The 19,075-nt window shown below is 36.9% G+C and overlaps 1 protein-coding gene across 1 annotated transcript in view; it reads left to right on the top strand.

Annotated features, from left to right (window-relative positions):
- LOC114476032 (rap guanine nucleotide exchange factor 6-like) overlaps nt 1–19,075 on the top strand; it is a 124,215-nt gene that overhangs the window by 60,604 nt on the left and 44,536 nt on the right. Inside the window, exons 7-8 of the mRNA XM_028467274.1 lie at nt 1,266–1,283; nt 2,247–2,316. Coding sequence (XP_028323075.1) covers nt 1,266–1,283; nt 2,247–2,316 — 88 coding nt within the window. The remainder of the gene's footprint in view (nt 1–1,265; nt 1,284–2,246; nt 2,317–19,075) is intronic.

Below are 19,075 nucleotides of genomic sequence, written 5' to 3' on the forward strand. Positions count from 1 at the left end.
GTTGTGCCAGCTCAGATATTTTTATACTGCATTTTATTATTAATATTCTTAACACCTAGATTTATATTTAAGTAAAAGTACATAATACTGTTATTGGAGATTGTGTTGTTTTAATTTGTCAAAGAATGATAATTAGGACATTTCAATTTTTTTATTTTTTTTTTCAATTACTAGAAATATATGTGACCCTATTTAAACTCCAGGTGACACCACATGGGGTCCCGACCCCAAGGTTGACAAACACTGGCTTAGCCCCATAGGGGTACGTGGAGAAAAAGAGGAGGAAGAGAGGAAAAAAAACAAAATATGGGGTTTTGTAATGTTTATTTTTAGTTAAAAATGATAGTAATCATATGATGATGAAAATAATCTTGATTAGAACATGAACTGAAAATATAAGTGTTAGTCTTGGTCCCACACCAGGTGGGAGATGACCAGAAATGATAAAAACTATAGAAATATATTAATTCAGGAGACACTAAATACTGCTTCATTCCACTTATTTACAGTGGGATTCTTTCAAATGTGTGTTATCATCATTCATTCCATCATTATGCTCTTTAGCTGTTGTTTTCATAGAATTCTGAACAAAATGCAGCAGTCGGGCAAAGGGGGTACATGCATTCAGATATAAGAATAAGGGGGTACTTGGGCCAAAAACGTCTGAGAACCATTTGTCTAAGGGACCTGAAAATCAATAAAAGCTTCACAAACACTAGTTTTTATCATTGCAATTTGAAATTTGGCCTCAACAAAGAAGTTAAACCCTTAAAATGAATAACATGACTGTTACTATAAAATACCGTCAACACCATCAAGGCCAATCCTTTTGAAAGCATTCCTACTGCTATTGAACGACATTGTTTTCATACTGGAGAATTATTAAGATACAGTACACATTGAACAGGTTTACATTTCCCTCCTTCCTGATAGGATCACATCAGCCAGCAGCGTGTCCGTTACAGTTTAAACTAATCACTAGAAAGCACACTCTGACACGAAGGCGCAAACGTGCAAAAAAAAAAAAAAAAAGGGCGCTCAGACGTGAAGCTTAGACTCGTGGCTCAATGACAGTAGAGAATGTCTCCACTTGCTTCTTAGTAAAAAAAAAACAAAAAAAACCCATTGTTTTATTGGTCAAATCAAAGCTGCTCTGAAGCAACAGCTTAAAATAACAATGATGGTCCATTTTAAGCAACTTAAGAAACACTGACTACATTTTGTGGTTTCTCTTTCATTTCTGGCCCTGGTTTGCCTCTACACAGAGTTATGTCAACAAGCAGGTAAGATGAACATATTCCACATCTGAATATCATTTTGTAACCTGATCCCTCCCACATCTATCTCACTTCTGGCGTTGATTTGTCAGTAGCGTGTTTCAGTCCCTCCTGACAAACACACCTGTTGTTTTGAAACGGCAATGTTGGTGGCAAAGCAGGTCAATTGGAAGCTGCCGCCACACACACACACACACACACACACACACACACACACACACACCTACACTCACACACACACACACACACTAATATGCTTGCACTGCTGTTTGGTGACACTGTGGGTGGCAGTTAGGAAGAAGGCTAAGAGAGGAACTAACAGATGCATGTTGGGAAGAGCAACAACTGCCTGCATAACAAATAGAGGGGTGGTGGTAGTAAGGTTTGTCAAACTTGACAGGGCAGAGATGGCTTTAGAATGAGCTGATGACATGATGTTGAGCCTCTTTTAGAATGGAAAAACGGTGTTGTTGTCTAGAAATGGGAACTTGTGATTGAATCAAATCTTCTTTTTTTTTCTCCCCCCTTTTTAAGACCAAAGCTGTTTATATTTTACATTTCTTTCCACCATCAAAAAACATGTTTTTGTATTGGGATTGTTATGAACAATATATATTACATAGCAGATAGCACAGACATTGTACTTTCCAAACAGTTCATGATAGCATATAAACAAATTGCCTTTGGAATAATACACCTGGTATAGTCCATAGAGTCGTATTAATAAAAGTTTATGTTACTATGTTGATAGCATCCCATCATTCCATGCCTTAATTAATTTCCTTTTATTACGCATCAGTATCTAAGTATTATTAGCATTTAATTTCTTATACATACAGTGCTTCATGCACAGCGTGGTTACTTTGGTTATTTTTTTTCTGTAGCATTTTAATGTGAATAACATGGCTCATTTTAATTTGTGTGCACAGCCAACCTATATTACATTGAGGTGTTTTGTGTGATTTTTAGGTTCAGACTGTGTCTGCTGCTACTTTATTTTCTTTAGAAGACATTGGCTGTGTTGGAAATGCCATACTCTGTACTATATACTACAAACTCAATTACTGTATACTACATGATTAGAATGATGACCATTCCCACTGAACTATACTTCTAAGTTTCCCAAGATGCATTTCAAACCTACAATGACAAAAACCAGAAGAATCAGAATCAGAAATGACTTGTGTTATTGCTGCTCAGAAAAATATTACAAATAAAAACTATAAACACTAAACAAAGAAAAAGAAAGAGAAACGTACATAATTAAGTAAAATATTGTTAATTAAATAAGGATTAAATACAAGTGCACACAATACAATAGTAAAAGATATAATAAAATGAAACAAGATAATTAATAAGATAAGCAAACTGAGGTTAAATATCTCTGTTGATTTGCCACCTTTGAAAGTTCTAAAATCAACATGAATTCATGTTGGGTGTGGGATACATATGTATGTGTATATATGTATATATGCATATGTGTGTATCCATAAAATGAAGAGTCCGTCCTTAAGACTGCTCTACTGTAAAGTGTCTTGAGATACCATTGGTTATGATTTGGCGCTATACAAATAAAAGATTGATTGATTGAGATTGATATCGAGGGAGAAAGTGATCAAGTAGAAGATCAACATGTGCTCATTTGATCCATAAAACTCACGTATACACATTTCATTCCGACATTTCAGAGATTTCCGGTTACCTTCATAACAAGAGCTCTATTTACAAAAGTGTTAAAAACTAATGGAAGACAAGAAGAGAAGCTTTTATTTTGAAATGGGGACGTTTGCTTTTTTAGCTTGAAGCCGGTCCCAGGACCGTTTTTCATTCCCTGAATGTTGGCTCGGGGCGGTTAAGTATGACTCGTGCCCAACGTGCATACTTAAAAAAATGTCCCGATATAGTATACATCCATACTCAATCTTTTCATACTATCTAATGTGAACACACTACACACACAATTTGACGTCAAAAGTATGAGTAGTAGTGTTTTTGAACACAGCCATTGTCTAGCATTGAATACTGCATGATATTTCTTTACATTGCTCAAATTCCTTTTATGAATGCGTGATGATAGTAAGGCTGTATTACATGTACTGCTCAAACACACACACACACACACGGGAACAGGGGCAGTAGATCAGGTGATGTTGTTTAGTGCCGTTATTGAGCCATAATAACATCAGTAATCCATTTTAGCTGTTCTTCACTGGTGTCTGGTGTCTTTGTCTCTCCTAATGGCTTATAGTGGAGTCAATGAAGTTTCCAAATCTATGAATTGAAAGGGTTAAGGCCTGAGAAATGTGAAGGGAAAAAAAAAATGTTTAAAGGAGAATCCAACACATTGTGTTGACACTCTTGTGTTAGTCAGCTTGCAATATTTATGATATTTCGAGGCAGAAAGTGATGAAATTCATGGTTGATTTTCCTACTTTTTAATTTTTCTTATGTGCAATGGCAGAAATTGTTTTGTTATTGATAAGTGGGATCAGGAAACGTTAATCCTCATGCAGGACACTCAAAAACCAAACAAACAGGGTTCCTTCACATTCTCTTCCTACTATAACCCACAGATATGATGCATAAATGACATACAGGCACAGACATGGATCCATATACACACAGGCAGTGGTTTCATTTACACTTTGAATATTTGGCCCAGTTACTGGGCTTCTTGTTGGAGGAAGATGGATAGACGCCCCATAACCTCATTTGCCTTTCAGGGGAAACCTGCTGTTAGGGCTTTTACAGCCAGGCTACTCCACAGAACCCTGGGATCATTAATTTAACATGATGCAGTTTCAACCATCTGCCTGGGAAAATCCAGCATGCACAGTCCAGATTTGAACCACGAGAGTGTCGATATAGACTTTCTCAGGAGTCCAATGGACTTGTATTGTAATTCATCAATAGTTCGCAAGTAGACGCATCCTTTTTCATTTGTTATCACGTTTGTCAAGCATTAACCAACCTGCATTTTGCAGTTTTGCAGACTTTAAAGAAGCAAGCGAGAAAATCCATGTCTGCTGCAATCTATGTGGTTAGCTAGTTTCCTGTTTGTTTTTCTTTGAAGCCTTTACCAAACACTTGTTTCATCACCCAAGAATTCTACTCCTAAATACTGGGGAACTATGATTTATTAAAAAAAAAAAAAAAAAAAATCGCCTACTGCGTGTGGCAGGATTTTTCTATAATCTACAACTGATGAATCAATAACAACTTGTCAGCATTCAAAATGTATCATATTGGGCACATTTTACATGTGGTACTGCAGGAAAAGGTTACATCCCAACATGGTGCAACACCAACCATTTTTGTGGTTAAAATTTCAAATTAATCGTGTTTTTGGAAAACACATAGGAACTGTAGGAATTTATTTGTGTTCAGATGAGTCAAAGAGTGAAAAGAAAGGAGACCCTACAGGTTATTTTGTTTTTGAAATAACCTGTGGGGTTATTTCAAAAACGAAATATTTGATGGCTATCATTTATTTTGGTAATAGAGTATTTTATCGATTTTCCAATTAATGGAGTAATTGTATAAAATATACACAATAGTAAAGCATAATTTCAATTAATTAATTGATTAATTAATTTTGTATTTTGGAACTAATTTTGTCGTTTTTTGTATATACATTTTATATATTATGTTTTTTTTTTTACCATTTTGTGTGCGTTTGTAGTCATCTTGTGCATTTTGCAAGTCATTTTGTGCAATTTTGTGTTTTTGGAGTCAGTTTGTATATTTCTGTTCTCATTTTTTGTGTGTTTGCAAATAATTTTGTGCATTTTTGTTGTAAAATAAAAACACGTTTGTAAAAAAAAAACCATATATATATATAAGTTTCATACCATAAGATGATAAATGCAAGCAAAAAATAAAATAACTACTTAAAATAATATTTTTGAAAATGTAATTTCCAAAAGGTCATAATAAACTCAAAGAATTTGAAATTCAGCAATAAATTTGCATAATCGAGGTAGAAATCAGCACCTCGAGGAAGCTTACAAAACAAATAATAATAATGATAACTCAGAAAGGTGGCAGGACGCTCTAAGGAAGGAGTGGGTAATCAGAAAAGAGGATGGTATTAAGGTGGAGTGTTAGAAGGGCACATGAATGACGTAGATAAGTAAAGACATTCCAGGCTATTATAAGCAGAGCTGGCAAGAAGAGATGGAACAAAACTGAGGGTTTAGATTTCCTGGAGAATTAAACTGAAATGAAGATGGAGGGGTTGTAAAAGGATAAAGGGAAGAGGAAACGAAGGTAATAGGGGTTCATCCTTAATGAAAAAAAAATGTGTGAGACTGTGGGTGGAGCGGTGTTAGGCAGGGAACAAGGAGGTGAAGGTTGTAAGGAGGTCAGAGGGGGATTTAAAAGAAATGGGTGTTAAAGGTGAGGGTAGCTGTTAAGGCAAAATAACAAGGAAGGGAAGTGCAGGAATATGTGAGGAACAAATGAGTCCAACTGGGGTTAGTTCTCCTTAAAGGCAACACGCTGCAATATCAATACCAATATGACATTTGTTTGAGATTGAAAGTCTTCTAAATTCTTAGATGTGACAGGTTTAAGTTTGATATACAGTGGATTATTAAATATTAAAATGTGGTAAGAAAAATAGATTAGATTAAATACAATGCACATGGTCAAGGGAAAGGCAAAAAAAAAAAAACTATATTCAGAGTAGCATTGAATTTTTACTTACTTTGGCTTTTATTGTCTCACCTATACAGTATATGTGAGCATGCCATGCAAAATCAATTCAAGAAATATATTTTTTTAAGACGAGGGCAAAATGATTAAACAATTAAATAAAACCCAAAGCTATGTAAATACGTCATGTTATGACCTGTTGAGTATAAGCCAGAATAGGCACGGAAAGCATACATAGAAATTCAAAAGACGACTTTTAAAAGATAATTTAAAAAGGCGTAAATGTCCTTAGAAAACCTTTTCAACCAAATGACGTGGAATAAAAAGAATCATTTTGATTATCTGCTTCTCAGATTTCATGTCACTTCTCTTCTCGCGAATACATTGCAGAGGTTAACAATCCTTCCTTTCACTTTTAGGCTCCGTAACATTAGATAAGATCAGGACAATCACGGACTTGAATGAATATCTTTGAATTGAAACTGTTCTGTGCATATTTTTGCGCGAAGTGAATGAGCAAACTGCAGCTGTTTGTGTTCATGTTTGCAGTTTAATTTTCCAGAACCTGATGACTCTAATCAGGATAGAAATGTTAGAAGTGTAGCTAACCATTGTAGAAACCACTGGTTTGTTCTCCTGGTGTTTTCTGTGGTATGTTTTACTCATTCCAACTCACTTAACATTTGAAAATGTCCACCACAATGTGCAACAAACAGACAATACTGTTAATCTGAATCTGTCAACACACTGTAAAAAAGTAAAATCAACTTTTTATTCTTTACAGTGCCCATACTAATGTAGAACCTTAACTGTTGGCAAAAAGTAGAGCCAACATACAATTATTAATGATTATTTTTTACTTTTTAAAATTGTATCTTTGGTTTCAAAACATTGGTATTACTCTTCTTCTTCTTCTCTTGAGCGGATGCTTTGAAATGTTACCTTACAAAGCTCCATCACCCTGCCACGCACTGTTTTAATAGCATTCTGATGTACAGCATGTTCAAACACAATTTTTCTTTATCTATTTATTAATAATTCTTTTTTCTTTTTTATTTGTTAAAGGTTTTCCTCATGCATTTTTTTGTATAGCAACAAAACCAACATTAGTTTTTGTTGCTGCATTTAGACATAATAGTATGTGCGTGAGGTTGTTAGCACCGTCCGTTTTCTTCATATTGATCATATTTTTCCGATGCACGTCTGAAGGCTGCCTGCTTTCAGACAGTGTGCATGTGCATCTAAGGTACAGTATGCACAGTGTACCAGTGGGACACTGTCTGCTGCTGCTGCTAATTTTAGGGATTACATCAGCTGCTCTAAGATGACAACCTTGTTGAACTCGCACTGGATGTTACTCGCTGTTCCTACTTAGAACACTGTGCTTTTTTTTTTCTTTATTTAAACAGATTTTTCTGCAGATTTTTTTTTCCACCTCCTTTCTGATGTTCTGCAGATAAACAGAAATGTGTTACAGAAACTGGATATTACAATAAGCCGGTCTTTCCAGATCCAACTTCCTGTGGTTTTTATTAGTTTTTTTTTTTTTTTTCATCCATTGATCCAAATGATTGTTTCCATAGGTTTCTATTTTGAGTGAAGAAGCAAAGCACCCCACAGAAATCAAAACAGTGTGTTATTTGTTAAACAGAGGCTGTCATTGAGGATTGCAAAGTGTTTCCACTTCAATTCATGTCTCTTCTGTTTTTCTGCTTGTCTAAATTGTCCTTCCTCTTACTTTGTGTTTTTTCTTTTCTCTCGTGTTTTTTTTGTTTTTGTTTTTTTTTTTTTTTTTCAGGTTGATGGCAGAATAAGTGTATTGTGGACACCTCATCAAAACAAACATCTTTTTCCCTGAAATTTTGTGAAACATTGTCATCATTCCTGCGACATTTTATTTCCTTTTGTCACAACACTTTGTTTATGATGCAGCTGACAGTTAAAACTCAGAGTGCCTGTACTGTAACTGGCTCTTTTATGGCAGGATAATAACTATTTTGCATGTGTAACGTTTGTGGCCCTCATCGCTCTCCTCAGTCGATCCCTGCAGGGAACAGGAGGAAAGGGAAGTGCAGGAATTCCTGTTGTGTCCTTTTTTACAAGGACACACACTGTTTAACACACAATTACTGTGTGCAGACATTACTGGGCAGCTGTAGTTTCAAGTAGGTTTATAATTTAGGACTTAATAGATACTCATCATTCTAATTATCAATCATCAATGCTTTTTATTGCCACATGGTGTGGTCAGTCGTGTTCATCCTTCGGACATGTTGCCAGTTTAAAACACGTAGTCTTAATTTAGAATTTTTTAGAGCCCGATATGCAACAATTATTTCAATTGTAACAAGACCCAAATTTTTATATATAAAAAAATTTAATAACTGGTCACTATTGTAACAAAAACGCTGAGCTTGATATGTAATAATAAAATAAATTCAATAAAACCTAAAATGTTACAATGGTCAATAATGTAACAAAATGCTGAGCCCAAAATTTTTTTACATTTTTTATATATGTATACTGTACACACACACACACATATATTTATATGAAAAAAGTTACTAAAAATGTCAATGGTCTCCAAAAATCTTTAATGATAACAAGAAAACATAGTCGTCAACATCCCCCGCCAAAAAAAAAAACAGAACGAGAGCAATAACTCTGGAAAAATTAATTGCGTGATTCTCATTTTCGAACTCCATCAAGGTATTGATAACCTGAAGCCACACATCGAATTTGGTTATTGTATCTTAAACAGTTTCTGAGAAAATCTGTCCCCTTTCACTCGGACGGACGGACGGACGGACGGAGCTCAAACCTTCATCTCCCTTCCACACTTTGTGGCTGGGGATGAAATTCCACTATACAAAAAGTCAGCTAGCTACATGCTAATGTCTACGGGAAAACCCATGTATAAGCTCATGCTAACATTTACAGCGATCGGCAGTGATTTGTATAACATAGTGTTTATGCTAAACTTTCACAAACACAGTCTTAGGGGTGTTTTCAAACAGTACACTTTGTTTTTTTCAAATCGAAAATACCAGAACTTAGTTAGTAGAGACTAGTAGGCCATGGGCTTTCAAGATGGCGACTTCCGAAAACTACGGCAACAGTGTCAGGTCAAAACACACAAACTCACCCAGAGTAAAGAGAAACGTAACAAGGGCAATAATTCCGGAAAAAATGTTGCACGCTTCTCATTTTCGAACTCCATCAAGGTATTGATAACCTGAAGCCACACATCGAATTTGGTTATCGTATCTTTAACGGTTTCTGTGAAAAGCTGTTCACTTTAACTCGGATGGAAGGACGCACGGACGGACTGAGCTCAAACCTATATTCCCCTGCCACTTTGTGGCGGGGGATAATAATGATGATACTACTCTCTACATTGAAACAATAAGCCCTTTAATCCATAAATAATTGATTCACTCTATGATGTAATGAAATGATCACCGTACACTATTGGGGGGGAAAAAAATTGCCCTGCCCATAATGTAATAACAAAACGTAAAGAAAAAGTTTTTACGTTTTGAGCTCAGCATCTTGTTACATTATTGACCAGTTTTTAGATTTTTGGGTTTTATTCCTTTTTTATTCTTAATAACAATTTGGGTCTTGTTACATTTTTTGTTGTTACATATCAGATTCTAACAGGGCCTACTGGGGCACATACAGCAACTGTGTCATTTTAGCTCTGAGTTACCAATGCATCCTGATACTCCTCCAAGAAATGTAATACACTCTCATCTTTATGTTTTTAATAATATCACAGTTTAAAACTCAAATGAAGCCAAATCGTTGTTTTGTCTGCAGGCAGTTTGATTCTTATGACATATTTACACAGAAAGTGGTTCCCAAACTTTTTCTGTTGAGCCCCCCTTTGAAGAATGACATTTTGTTTTAGGGTCCTCTGATCGTGACACAGTTTTAACAAAATGGGTTGAAAAATCTTGAAAATAACGCAAAATGTGCAATCATATGTTTTCGAACAGTAACAATAAAGGTATTTAAGTGCAAAGAAAACCACACAACGTCTTTCTATTTTTCATGCTTAATGATCAACAAGGCTGTACTCCCCAGTTTGGGAGGTACTGACTTATTGAAATTGACCGTCACCTAAATATTCAAATCTTAAACTATGTGTGACGTGTCCTAGACACAGCCTCTTAAAGCACAGCAACTTATTATCTTTATTGATGCTGCAAAGTTAACTCTCACATCTGCGCTGCAAAAACAGCCCCCATGTGATGTGGGCTTCATTAGATGCTCTGTAAAAGAAATGCTGTGGAGACAAACCCCTCAGTGTGTGTGTGTGTGTACTGTCCACACAACACTGTTACTGTCACTGAACTACAGGAGCTGCAGTTGGCTGACACTTTTTCATTAGCCTTACAGAACTAATTACCTGGGAAGGCTAGCCCTTTCCAACACACACACACACGCAATCACGTTCGTCTGTTCCAGGAAGTGTTTCCTGTGTGACGCATTTCCTGTTTATGTGTGGTGGTAACCTATTTGTTTTACATCAGACTTTGCAGCACAACTTTTTCTTCCTTTAATGCTTCATCATTTATTTTTGCTTTAAAATGGAGCAAAACAGAACAATAATTGTCAACATATTTTATTTTCTATCCCCTTACAACAGATTTTTCAGTCCTAACAGTTTCTTTTTGTGCTTTGAAAACATTGAATCAACAAAAACATTCACTTTTTCACTGTATTCCTTCCTTTTGTCCTCCCTAACTCCCTCTCCCTTGTTTTATCTCCCCTCTCGGGTGTGTAAAACCCTTTCTTTTTATATTTTCTCTCTAATAAAGTTTAGCTTTCCCTTCCTACTGATTTTCACAACAAATCAACATAATATTTTTTGTTGTGCAAGAATGAAATATGTATACAGTAGTTTTCACAAAATAATGCACAATATGTAGTGTTAACCTTAACAACATCTGCAGACAATAGAATAAAAAATAAATCCTACATTTTTAAAAAGGAATGAAAGGATATGTTAATGTATTTAAAATTGACTATTTCTTAAGACAAAATATGTCCTTTGGAAAAAAACAGCTTGTGTTAAATCTCTTTTTCATAGGTGTAATATTGTGTAATATTTCCATATTTAAAGGTTAGGAGACTGCTGTGAGTTGTTTATTATTGAACAAAATGAAATGTTTTAAAAGCTGAGTTTTTATATGAATTTATTGATACGTAGTTCCATTTGTTTTCTGCCTAAATAACCAACATATCGATGTGTCCTGTATTGATGGTTTAAATTGTTCGGTGTAACTTTTTTTAACCCACTGCAGCTCAGACTGCAAAGCTTTATCACCTTGTATTTTCTGTATATTTTAAATAACCTCCTGCTTCAGTCTGTTTATTAGACCTGCAGCTTTGTACACAGGAAATAAAGACGATAACGTGTCTTGCATTCAGGCGCTCGCCAGGGATACACACACAGACACACACACACACACACGCACAAATGTACCAATGTTGTATACACTCAGTGTCAGACCCGTCCATTAAGCCTGGAGTCTTTAATCCATTCATTGCCGGGTAATTTCATTCATGTGGAACGGGGGGTGTGGGGTTACGGCTGTGTGTTTGTTTACCGTTTGTGTGTTTCATGTTTTTCAACCAGCACCCTCTTTATTAAGTCTGTCTATCCATCCCATCTCTTTGTCTGCTGTTCTGTCCCTGCATCCGCCTCTTTCTCTCTCTCTCTCTCGCTCATGTACATGCGGCTCCTCTGAAGGCAGGCCTCCATGTGCTCAAATCCGATTGGCTGCTGAGTAAAAGGATGATGTCATTCCTAGTTGGGAGTTGCGCTTCGCCTTTTCTGTGCGCTCACACACACACACACACACACACACACACACAGATGTAGGAGTCCTTGTTCACAGCAGCAGACAGAAACTGTAAAAATACAAGCAAGGAGGCACAACTCTAGAGTCAGTGTTGATAGACATATGTATGCACAACAAAACGAGAGCCATAGACATATCACAGTGAGTATTTAGGTCGAGAGGATTACATTAACATAGTTTAGGGCTTGAATAGCACAGTTATTCATATGAGGGAGTTAAGAAAGCAGCAAAGAAAGAGTTAGATGGAGAAAAAGTGGAATCCCCCTGTGATGTTTCTATTAGCAAACCACATGCACATATCAGCAGACATCCTCTATTGTTTCTGACTTTTCTCGCAGTATACGAGCAAGATATTTCAAGACAGATGTGATCAGAAAACATTAGATTATTGAACATGGAACATTTCCATTTACCATACTGTTAAACACTATCAGTTTTCATGTTTTATTATGGAAACGCAGAGGAAACATGTCTAAAAATGAACCGGTACACTACTTAAATTAACCGGAAGCATTTTAGCGTTTACCACGGCTACTCTGTGTGGAGTCCGGACTCATCCTATAACATAGCAACAACTTCTGTTCAACTTTATTTAGTGTGCATTAGGTTTCCTTCTCCCTAATGGGAAATCAGATTGTGAACCAATCAAAATGTATGATTCTTGGGGTACTTCAGGCTTTGTCTTTAATGTGTTCCTTATCTGAATCCTTCCAAGTTCCATATATGTGCAGAAAACTAAAATTGCGCATGAAATCATTCAAAAAATGCTGTTGTCTTCATCAAAGTCTATGTCTAAGGCTTTCCTCTATCCTGGAACAACCCACTGCACTAACTAAAGCTGTACTGTTAAGGACATTTTACATTGTAATTATACATCCAAACCCCTGTTATACGTCGCTTTTTGGGGTAGGATTTGCTTTTAAAAGCTGTTACTATGTGACACTATTTTTGAATTAAATCAAAGGGATTTTGCATTTTCTTCTTCTTCTCATTCTTCACTTTGTGTGTCGATTTATTTCATTTACCTAGAAACAATAAATGGATTACAGAGAGATAACGTTTGAAAAGAAGTGGAAAATGTCTCAACTTTCGTGGGTGGTATCTTACATTTCCGGCCTTGAATGGAATTGTCACATCCAGGTCTGCCTAAAATAATCAGCCACAGAACTCTCTCAGTATTCTGTTGTAGTGTGTCAGACAGAGTTAGTGGAGATTTCAGTCTGATGTGTTACATGTTATCCAGATGTTTTGGGTTTATTTATTTTTTTTGCATGTGGAGATCAGCTCAACACATTGTGTTGCATCTTAACATTTGGCAAATCCTGCCAGTCAGTCTTTGTATTTGATAGGAGCTTAGTGATTTATGCATTTATGCACCCCACCCCCCCCCCCCACACACACACACACTTTTTTTTTTTTTTGTAATTTATGCAGCTCCCTGTTAAAGAGGAGGGGGTGTTTTATGAGCTCAGCTTTATGTTACCAGCAGATCAATAAAGATGCTCCATTGCTTTCCTCTATATCTGCCTTTGACTTTCTCTCTTTCCATTTCCACATCTGCTCAGCAGCCAATCCATCTAATGCAGTTTTGCCTGTGCCGGTTTCATTCGAGCCCCTTCCCATCCCCTCTCTCTCTCCCTCTCTCTCTCTCTCTGTCTCTCTCTCTCTGCCAGTACAGGTGATGTCATTCTTTTTCAGCTGGATTCTCCTCCCTCCTCTGTCCTTCTCTGCTCCCGCTCCCTTTTTCATTTCACATTAGTGGCTGGTTCTCCACAGCGCAGCATCCCTTTTTCGGTAGCTTCTTTTCGAGGATGGGAGGGGGAGTGCCGGCGTGAAGTGTGAGCACCAAACCCGCTTACCGGGATTTCCAGATTGCTGTAATTTATTGGACCGCACCGCTGGGGCGCTACCATGCACTGCCGGGGCTACGTATAGACGATAAAGAGTTTTAAATAGAAAGCAAGAGGACTTTGACAGTAAGTTGGGACAAGTGCAGAGCTGCAGGCAGATGATCCAGACAGGAGGGTGCTTCCCCAGGGGCTGCAGATGCAGACAACCTCTTCCGATTTATTTTGACGGGCTCATCTTCCGGGAAAGGAAAACCTCTTTGGTTTTTTTAAAGAAAGTTGATCCCGAGAAAGACAATACTGACCAGATGTGGACCTGCATTTAACTTTCCAAAGAATAATGTGGTGAACATGCATTTTAAACTGGATGATATATTTCCAACAACGCAACCTCCTTCCAAGGATTTACTTTTGACTATTTTCCTGAACCGCTCCACTTACAGCCATCTATTTTATCTTCTGCGATTGGCTCAGTAGGAGCAAGAATGTTCAGCATAAATGGATTCGTCTGGGTTTTAAGTCTCCTCAAGTCACATCTGACTGTCATCAGCTGATCCTCCTTTTTTTCCTGCCACAATCAACACACAAGTTGAAAGCTCAGAGAATAGAATCAGCTTTCGGCCCTTTTTGCCTTTTATCTTTTATTTTTTGTGTCTTCTCTGGGTGAAAACAGGGAAAACTTCCTATCGCTGGTTCCCTCCCTTCTGTAGAAATGGCTTTCCTGGTCCGTTGCTATGCCAACTGCTTGCAGCCGTGGTCTTCCAAAGTAAGCAATGTCGTAATCTTGTTTCTGGCTCTAGCTTCTGGCTTAGGACGCTGTTTCCTTGCCTGTACATTCATGTGTATTTGTGTGAAACAGAGATATTGTGATGAAAAGCAAGATTGATTCACATTTGGCTTTTATTTAAAATCTGGTAGAAGCCCTACTATTATTTTAACATTTTTATGACGCGTTTCGTCCTCTGAGAACATAAACCGAAATGGGTATTGTATTGTTAGAGATGTTGTGTTTAAGATGCAGGAACATTTTAATGTTTTTTATTTATTTACTTAGACAAGTTATGAATTGAACTGCAGCATTTATGTTTTCCAAAAATTACATTTAGGTATCACAGCACTCCGTCCTTGTGAGTGCAACCGATAGCTTTTGTTTGAGAGGCAGAAAGCCCAAGTTAAAGGACCAACTCTATACTTGTTAACAGGTATAGTATGAAATATGGGACCGACCTGTAAAAACATGCACTTTTTGTCCCGTGAAAGTGAGAGGATCCATTCATTGCTTTCATTCAGTAAAAGAAGAAACAAATGGAACTGATAAAACCCCTGCCATGCTCATTCTAATGCAACTTCAGTCTAATCTGTCCATTGCCTCCCAGTTAAAAAAAAAAAAAAAAAAAAGGTGTCAAACTGGCAATGATGTGGCTGTTTTTAATTAACAGTTCCATGTCCCAGTTTTGGCTTCCCAGAATAAGTGGCAACAGTTTGCCCCTGGCGCGTTTTTTGATGATGCAACGCAGTAATAGTGCACAATTTGAAATGTCGCCTTTTTGGGTCACTTGTGTAGCGTTTCTTAAGAAAAAAAAAAAACCCAAATCGAAACAAAATATGAAAAGTCATGGAAAAATTCCACTTGTATCTATTGAAACACTTTACTAGTGCTAATGACTGCTGCGACAGACTGACAGCGGGATAAGATCCGTTTACGTCCGTCTCATTGGGAGCATCAGTCTGGGTGGTGAAAGCCTGAGAGATCCTTGTCTGTATCATGTATGTGTGTTGTGAGAGTGCATGTGTCGTGCGTGTGCAAGCTTTGAGTCGGATAAATAATAATTAGATCCCTGGAGATGATCACTCTTTAATACTATAATAAATGTGTCCCTCAAGTAGGAACAGAACAAATATCTTGAATACTTTATTACGCCAATTTATTGCTTTCCATCCGCTGTGAGTGGCAAATTATGCATTTTCTAAAAGGTTTGAGAGTCATTTTGTGCTAAATAAGGTGTCATTGTAGGAGATCATGTGAGCTTGCCAGTCAAGTCCTATAAACACCATTTATTATCAGTTTTATCTACTTAGCAAAACAAGGCTCAGAATAGGAATCCAGAAGAAGTATTTTATTTATTTGTAACAGATTTTGGGGTGCCACCTCTTTAATAGAGGAAAAATTCTGTGTAACAGTTATTAATAATTCATAATCGCTCAGGGTGTCACACTATCTACTCTTTTATGGAAAGACAATATTGATAACATGAATCACAAATAGTTGAATTTCAGCATTTAATATCAACAAGTTCATATTTATACAGACAGCGCTACAGAGCGCTACGTTTGCTAAACTAAGGCTAATTACTCAAGTACATAAAATAAGAAGAGAAAGATAAATGAAAATGGCAGATCTTTGTCTCAGTCTGTGAGATAAGCGCATTAAGATGACTTTGTTGTAATTTGCGCTATACAAATAAAGTTGACGGGGGAGAAATAGGCAAGAGTTGCCCTATTTGGAGGTCATCTATTAAGTGAGGTGTGCTATGTTCTTCGTTGTAAATCCCACTTGATATTAAACTTGACTTTTAGTTGCTCCTATTGAGTTAGATACCTCTAAAATGATAATGTTGTCCTAATCTGTGGAGCAAATGTTTCTGAGCATGAACGAGTTGGTCTGTTACTGGAACTTTCTTTTTTTTTTTTTCTTCCTGAACTTTTTGCAAAGCAATATATCAGCGAGTGGTAATTAGGGAAGTACAGCAATGTTGGCTGCACGAGTGTTGCTAATTTATTGGCGTCTATAGCGGCTGAGGTTTCATTCAACATGACCTGTTTGAAGTTTGTTCTTAATTGGTCAGCTTCTACAATGAGCCCACCTTTCGCAAAGGTTAATTAACTTTTCCTCCCATCAGGGCCCGTTGCTGAAAGGAGAAGCGACGTGCGCGTGTATGTGGGAGGTCTCCGATGGGAATTAAGTTCTCTGAGACAGTTTTGTAACATCACTGGGCAGGATCTCTGAAAGGAAGGAACGATGAGAGGGGAGAAAAAGAGAGGATTGCATGGAAAGCTTTTTGTTAAGATTAGAGATTTGAGGAAAGGTAACGAGACGAAGGTCGACAAGGAAGTGCAACAAAGCTTCAAAATCATTTTAAAAATGGAATGCAATGATATAATAGCTGCCTTTGCTATAATACAAAATAGAAGGAAAAAAAAAACACTTTTCTCTGATAGTCTCGGATTACTTTCTGGCATAAATAGCACCATCTATAGCAACTACTACAAGGCACTGGTTTATTTACTTAAACGTGATACCAGAAAAGATCAAAGAGAAAAAAACATTTTTAAGTGGGTCATTCTTTCCTTTTCTTTGGTTTCGTGCTAATCACTTACTCTAATCGCACTACAAGACACCTTTTACGCCTCTATACTTCCAAACAGCAGCTCCACTCTGCTGCTCCAGTTTCTCATGTCAGAGGACTATTATTGAAGTATTGACTGAATGACTGGAAATTTGGCATTGAATGGCAGTGGGTGATATGTAGGCCAGTTGACCAAAGTTTTTTTTTTTTTTTATGGGGCATGAGGGATTTCATTTCTGTGGCATGGAGCACTTGTGAGATCTAGATGTATTTACTTGAGCAATAAAACACAGAGCTTTGAATTAGACGAAGAGAGCAGCAGAGGTGAGAGCTTTTAAAATCCTTTTATTGTCCTGTGTACTTTTTATTCTTCAATTTACTGTGTTGCATTTATGGATGAAGTGTCCTTTTAAATCACATCCTGCTTATCCCAGAAGAACACAGCCTCATTGTACACCGCTCTTGATGCTGGAAGTTAAAATGTCCCATCCCTGTCCCCTCTGAGTTGCCATGCTGTCTGTCAAACGTTCTCCGTGTCCTCTTAGTCATTCTAAGTGTTCCTTTCTTAATTTTGCTTCTGGTTCTCTTTCCACCGTCCACTCAGACTCCCTTATACGTCTCTACCTTTCCATCCACGTGTTCCCATCTATTATTTAACTCAATGATGGGGTCTGTTGTTTTTGCTGTCGGCCAACTGCTGCTGCTGCTACTTTTTTATTGCTGTTGTAGGTGCTGACTTCCTGGGAAACATTCCCAATCCTCTGTTCTTTCCTGAACTCTCTATCAAGTCAAATGCAACATTTGCTCTGTTTTGATATCACTTACCCCTCATCAATCACCTTCCAGATGGCTTGGATTTCCTCGTAACTTCAATCTTGTTAGCACGTTTTTAGGTTGGTTTGACATTGATACCATGGCTGTGTTTGAAATCGCATACTAACATACTAACATACTACTCATACTAAGTCTGACGTCAAAATTAGTATGTAGTGCGCTCACATTAGATTGTATGTACGGTGGGCACACTACTCGTACTCAACTGCCCCATGATGCATTGCGAGCGGAATGTAAATTCGTCCTGGGACCGACTTCAGAGTAAAAAAAACTCAAACATCCCCTTTTCAAACAAAAGCATCACTTCTTGTCTTCCATTAGTTTTTTATTTTTATTTTTTAACCTTTTTGTAAATAGGGCTCTTGTTTTGAAGTATACCAGAAGTTTTGTCAGTAGCACAATGGCGGGTCTCCGAAAATCTCCAAAATCTCGGCATGAAATGTGTATACATGAGTTTTATGGATCAAATGAGCACATGTTGATCTTCTACTTGGCCACTTTCTAGCTTAAAATGTTTTCAGAACTTTCAAAGGTGGAGAATCAATGGAGGTATTTAGCCTAAGTGTGCTTCTGGTTTTTGTCATTTTAGGTTTGAAATGCATCTTGGGGAAACTTTGAAGTATACTTCAGTGGGAACGGTCACCATCCTATTCCTCCTTACTATATCTATTATATATAGTAGACAGTATATACTTATTGAGTTTGTAGTACTTAGTACGGCGTATGCCATTTCAAACACAACCTATATTCTTATTTTTATAGCCATATAAACATTGTTTTTTAGTAGTATTAACCATTAGACTTTAGCAACTGTCTTTAGATTTAGTTTTTCTACGAGGACTAAGGTAACCATGCAGCACTGGACAAACAATTGGACGTGTAGAAATAATAACCATTATCTGGCATATTAAGAAAATGTTGGTAATTTTCACATAATGACAATAAGTCATGAAATCTTGTACATTTTAGCAGTTACTTTATTCAAATCAAGGGTTCGTGCAATAGAGTCTGGACTCAAAAAGGCACTTTGGTGTTTGTTTTTGTTTTTTTTTAGAATGACCAGTATTAAATTATTTTTAAACTACAGTTAACTGCTAACATTGATTCATCATTGAATGATCATTTTACGCTTCTCGACTTGTATTGAATGGGATGGAGATGGATTATTCTTTTGATATGTCTTTTGATGCATAATCAGAACTGTGACTTCATCCTGACAGTACGAGTACCAAGTTTCATTT

This window comes from Gouania willdenowi, chromosome 14 (genome assembly GCF_900634775.1).
Source record: "Gouania willdenowi chromosome 14, fGouWil2.1, whole genome shotgun sequence".
NCBI classification, from domain to species: Eukaryota; Metazoa; Chordata; class Actinopteri; order Blenniiformes; family Gobiesocidae; genus Gouania; species Gouania willdenowi.